Raw genomic sequence first — 6000 nt, forward strand, 5'->3', positions numbered from 1 at the left:
TTAGCATTTTTCATGACAAACCTGGGAGAAAAACTCTGCCGTCCCATCTGATAAATAACATAATTTAATACTTCTTGGTTAACGGATCTTGCGCGCACATTTCTGCGTTCAGAGGTGTCATGTCGAGTCAACCAGAATATTAAACTGCCTCATTTCACCGCTTAAAATGACCATAATCATTGCTAGTCATAAATCATTTCCAAATGAAGGAATCCTCTTTCCTTCCTTTCTGTGTAGCCTTTGTTTTGTGCTCTTTGTCCATATCTTGTGGCAGGGCAACAGTGGTGAAGAAGTACTCAGAGTCAGATGTCTTAATTAAAAGTAATACCACAATATGAAAAAATACTTTACAAGTAACAGGTAGACAAGTAAATGGCTGCCCTGTATTCAACATTTCTCTGGAGTAAAAGTAGAAAAGTATTGGCATCAATACTTACACAACCAAAGTAAAAGTACTCAAATTTGACTAATTTTAAAAACTAAATATATATAGTTTAGCTAGCAGATCTACAGGCTCACAACTTGTGAGTTTGTGATTAACCACCAAGTGGTTACCAAGAAGTATTTAAATCATTATGTTATTTGGAAGGGATTGCACAGTTTTTCTCCCACATTTGTCATGAAAAATGCAAAACTTGCCACAAAGTGGTTAATCTATGTTTTGTATTAATAATCAAAATCCGCAAAGTAACTAGTAATTAAATCTGCCAGATAACTGTATAGTGGAGTAAAATGTAGTGGAGTTGTAGTTTGTATAGTTTCTTTTTTATATATTATACTGTTTAGACCGATGATTCACTGTTTTAGATGATTCTTGGTTTACCTATGATCTTAGATGACTATTTCTATGCATTTTGATGTATTACCTTGTGTTGACCTTGGTTACTGTAAATCGCTCTGGATTAAGAGCTTCTGCTAAATGCCTAAATTGTAAATTATTTTTGTAGTGGGGTTGAAAGTATCAAAAAATGGAAATACTCATAAAGTAATAAGCACCTGGAAATTGTTCTTAAAGGGATATTTCACTTTCAAAAAAACTTTGGGTCATTTTATCATCTACTCAGGCTTTTGTGAGCCCCCCAGACCATTTTTAAGTTGTTTGATTCAGTATTTAGATATATGATATTCATTTTATCAGACACGCCCCCTTCCTATACAAACCCATTATAACTTCAAACTCCATTTTAACCATGTTAGATTTATCAAAAACACCCGTCCTTGGTTCTGGTGACTCACCCTGCCCTCCTAATACGCGAGGGGGCCGTGTTTTTTTGATAACTTTTTTCATTTATTTTATTAATTCTTTTTATTGTATTTAATTTTTTTCATTTTCCAAAAATAATATTAAAAATAAATGAAAAATGTTATCGAAAAAACACGGCCCCCTCGCATATTAGGAGGGCGGGGTGAGTCACCAAAACCAAGGACGGGTGTTTTTGATGAATCTAACATGTTAAAAATGGAGTTTGAAGTTATAATGGGTTTGTATAGGAAGGGGTAAAATGGTCTGATAAAATGAATATCAAATATCTAAATACTGAATCAAGCAACTTAAAAATGGTCTGGGGGGCTCTCAAAAGCCTGAGTAGATGATAAAATGACCCAAAGTTTTTTTTAAAGTGAAATATCCCTTTAAGTACAGTACTTGAGTAACTTCCCCACTACTGCAGGGCAGTAGATTAGACCAGGGGTCTTCAACAGGGGGTCCGGGACCCCTAGGGGGTCCTCAGAGTTACTACAGGGGGTCCACCAAACCTTTGTGTGATAGGATTATTTTTTTTACATTAACCACTTGAACCCGAGCATCCATTTTCTGAGAAGAACTTTAGCCAAAAAATAGCAGATCTACAAGCTCACGACGCCTCGCAGAGCGAGGCGTCGTGAGCTTGTAGATCTGCTATTTTTGTAGATCTGCGTTGTATTTGATTTCTTGTAGATCTGCTATTTTTGGCAAAGAGGTATAGGTGTAGAGGAAAAAAAGAGCAGATATATATATATTTTTAAAGTTATAAATATAGTGGGGGTCCCTGCTTCATCTCTCTCTCGGCTAGGGGGTCCCTGGCCTGAAAACGTTGAAGACCCCTGGATTAGACAATGAATTCCAGGCTGGTTCATACAGAGACAAACCATCACCATCCATCATAACTTCTTCAAACATCACTCCATCATCACCATCTCTCACCTCCTCCGTTCTTGTAGCAGAGATAAGGGAACCGCCAGACGTTTCCCAGGCCGATGATCTCCCCGGCCATGGACAGCAGGAACTCCGTCTTGTTGGCCCACTTTCCCCTCGCCTCGTGGACCCCGCCGTCCCCGACCTCGGGGTCTGCTTTGTGGGGGCCCCCCGTGTCCTCTGCTGCGATCCCCCCGGGAGGAGGGGCCCCACTCGTCGTCTCCTCAGCCATGCTCTCTCTCTCTCTCTCTCTCTCTCTCTCTCTCTCTCTCACCGCTCTCTCCTGATCGACGCCCACTTCCTCTCTCTGTTGTTTGTAGACATTAAAGCATATCGTTGCTGTCGGAGCAGAAACCTCTTGTCTCCATATTTATATCTTTGTGTTTTCTTGTAAATGAACGCCCTACTTCATCATACCAGGGCGTCACACAAAAGCATCAAAATCGGTAGCCCTAGAATGACTGTGATCTTACATACATTTCAAGTATTCCAAATACACAGTCATAGATCTCTCTCGGTCCGCCACTGTGTAGTGCCCATCTGCGCGGCCATAAAAGTGCTCTAAACTCCGTCTGTACTCACCCAATAATTAATTCCTAAGACGTGGAGTCATATTTTGTCCTCTAGTTTCATATCCATGTGAAAGTTCTGCCAGAAAACGTGTGTTTAGTCAAATATCTCCACTTATTCACGAGCTGCACACGGACGAGTTCTGTGCGACGCGAGGGGCCAGGAATGATTGCAGCACTGAATATACGTAACTTCCATAAGGACGCACAAATGTTTGGGACACACAATTGGCAGGTGATGATTCATTACCCCGCACCAATCACAAGCACCTGTCAATTGTGTGTCCCAAACATTTGTGCGTCCTTATGGAAGTTACGTATATTCAGTGCTGCAATCATTCCTGGCCCCTCGCGTCGCACAGAACTCGTCCGTGTGCAGCTCGTGAATAAGTGGAGATATTTGACTAAACACACGTTTTCTGGCAGAACTTTCACATGGATATGAAACTAGAGGACAAAATATGACTAGACGTCTTAGGAATTAATTATTGGGTGAGTACAGACGGAGTTTAGAGCACTTTTATGGCCGCGCAGATGGGCACTACACAGTGGCGGACCGAGAGAGATCTATGACTGTGTATTTGGAATACTTGAAATGTATGTAAGATCACAGACATTCTAGGGCTACAAAATCGGCAGATCTGCAAGCTCGAAGCGCTGCGCAAAGCGACACGTTTTGAGCTTATAGATCTGATACTTTTGCTATTTTTTTTTTTGAATCCTGAGAAGTAACAGTTTTGGAGGTTTCCATAGGCTCTATATAAAAACATAAATAACAATAATAATATATATTTTTTTTCTTTTTTATATAAATGGAGATAAACTTTTCATTTGTTTTAAATTAATTATTAGTTCACTGAAATGCATCCACAAACTAGATTATACAATAGGCTACACTCAATATTTAACATGCAGATTATCCTCAACAGTCACACCAATACATTTAGGAGCTCTCTAATAATACCTCCCATGTGCTGAAGAGGCGCCCAAATAAAAAATAATTCACAAAAGGAAAACTAACATCATGATTCAGTAAATGGTCAAACTACCCCAAGAGCAATAGCTATACATATTAACCTGCTGATAATAAAAGTAACTCTGAATGTTTATGGTATTTTATAATGGGGTGTTGTTGTGTTTTGCAATGACAATATATGCATCTATAATATCCAAAAGCTAAGCATGAAGCTAGAAGAAAAACTAAAGGGATTACATTACATTGTTTAACCTTACAGAACCCAAGATTGAGCCTCAATAGCTAAACTCATCATAAGCTCAAAAATAATGAACAATCTAAATAAGAAAATATCCAATTAGCGTGGATATGCAACAACTCACCAGAGGGTTTGTGTGTTCTGAGAAAAACAGAACTCCTTGGACCGACTGACTGACTGATTGACTGCAACTGATTGGAACCGAGAGTTTAAAGAATAGAAGTTTTATTCTAGAGGGAGGGGGCGGGGCCCGTTCTGTCTGCATGCTCCTATCAGCAGGCGGAGGAAAAAGCCTGGTTTGTACTTCGTCACACGACGGTGTTGCGCCGGGAAATTAAAGGGATATTTCACTTTCAAAAAAACTTTTGGTCATTTTATTGTCTACTCACGCTTTTGAGAGCCCCCCAGACCGTTTTTAAGTTGCTTGATTCAGTATTTAGATATTCGATATTCATTTTATCAGACACGCCCCCTTCCTATACAAACCCATTATAACTTCAAACTCCATTTTTAACATGTTAAATTCATCAAAAACGTCCTTGGTATCTGGTGACTCACCCTGCCCTCCTAATATGCGAGGGGGCCGTGTTTTTTCGATTACTTTTTTCATTTATTTTTAATATTCTTTTTTTAAAATGAAAAGAATGTAATACCATAAAAACAAATAAAAAAAAATGAAAAAATTAATCGAAAAAACACGGCCCCCTCGCGTATTAGGAGGGCAGGTTGAGTCACCAGAAGCAAGGACGGGTGTTTTTGATGAATCTAACATGTTAAAAATTTAGTTTTAAGTTATAATGGGTTTGTATAGGAAGGGGGCGTGTCTGACAAAATGAATATCAAATATCTAAATACTGAATCAAGCAACTTAAAAACGGTCTGGGGGGCTCTCAAAAGCCTGAGTAGACAATGAAATGACCCAAAGTTTTTTTGAAAGTGAAATATCCCTTTAACACAGTCTGTTGTCATGTAGGGGATCCTCTTCATTGTCTTTTTGTATTTGAAACTTTACATTTCTCTAAATATTATAAACTTTCACGACAGCCTAAGTACAAATATCTTTTATGAAAAGGCTACTAGTCTACAGTGAAGTCGGACTGAATGACTGAAACGTTTTTTCTCTTTTTACTCTCTTGGTGTGGGGATTATCTGGCCAACTGTGTTGATCTGGCACATGTATGTATCTGTTATGAAAGAGAAATTGTATCATGAGTAAACGGCTATAGTCCTTGAGAAACCATAAACCATAAAGGTCAGGGAGGTACTAAAGTATAATTCGGTTCCTGCATAAAATAAACGGTTTTTTTTATCCATGCTTCATGCAGGAGCCGAATTATACTTTAGTACCCTGACCCTCCTCGGTTGTATATTTGCCGATATCCCCAAATATGTACGTTTCAAGATCCATATTTATTTTCCTTCACCAACCACGCAGATCCTGAAGCTCAGTAAACAAACCAGGCGCTCAACACAATGTTTACATGCGGCAAGAGTCACGTGGGTGGACGCATAATCACGGAGGAACGACGTGCATGCTGGGAGTTGTAGTGTAACTGGGTTTTTGTTTTTTCGTTTCACAAATCTTTATTTATAACAATCATGCAGTGGTGGAAAAAATATTCACACTTTTTAGTAAAAGTATCAATACTGCGATGTAGAAATACTCTGTTACAAGTAAAATTTAGTAGTCAAATGTACTAATTGTACAAGAGTATTGGTATCAAATTGTACTTAAAGTACACTGGTGCTTGTGTAGTTGTGCAATCCAGCTTTATTAGTCATTGCTCATTGCTGTTACTGTAGTAGGTCAGTGAAATGATTTTGGGGGGTCCCCAGATGATTGTAGCTTAATGTGCAACATTGTTTTCTCACCTTTTTAATACCAAATTGTCAAATATGATGTGTGAAAGAGGCAAACATTGTGAAAACAGCCGATCTACAAGCTCACAACGAGCGAGTAGTTCGGCTATTTTCACAATATTGTGGAACTGAGTCAAACTAGATGTAATACCTACACGGTGGGGGGTCCCCAGTTCAAATGTGA

General features: G+C 38.9%; 3 protein-coding genes across 5 annotated transcripts in view; 1 reads left to right on the forward strand and 2 right to left on the reverse strand.

Annotated features, from left to right (window-relative positions):
* Positions 1-4136, reverse strand: part of LOC308079217 (sodium- and chloride-dependent GABA transporter 2-like) — a gene marked incomplete at its 3' end in the record, with an annotated part of 35745 nt that extends 31609 nt beyond the window's left edge. Inside the window, exons 1-2 of the mRNA XM_080420593.1 lie at positions 4081-4136; positions 2183-2480 (exon numbers count right to left, since the gene is read on the reverse strand). Coding sequence (XP_080276719.1) covers positions 2183-2405 — 223 coding nt within the window. The 5' untranslated portion in view covers positions 2406-2480; positions 4081-4136. The remainder of the gene's footprint in view (positions 1-2182; positions 2481-4080) is intronic.
* LOC308079306 (NACHT, LRR and PYD domains-containing protein 3-like) overlaps positions 1-6000 on the forward strand; it is a 201639-nt gene that overhangs the window by 114690 nt on the left and 80949 nt on the right. The window lies entirely within an intron of this gene.
* The window catches only part of dusp16 (dual specificity phosphatase 16), a 182731-nt gene that overhangs the window by 14852 nt on the left and 161879 nt on the right, over positions 1-6000 (reverse strand). The window lies entirely within an intron of this gene.

The sequence above is a fragment of the Gymnoscopelus braueri genome (assembly GCF_963280865.1).
Source record: "Gymnoscopelus braueri genome assembly, chromosome: 23".
In the NCBI taxonomy this organism is placed as follows: Eukaryota; Metazoa; Chordata; class Actinopteri; order Myctophiformes; family Myctophidae; genus Gymnoscopelus; species Gymnoscopelus braueri.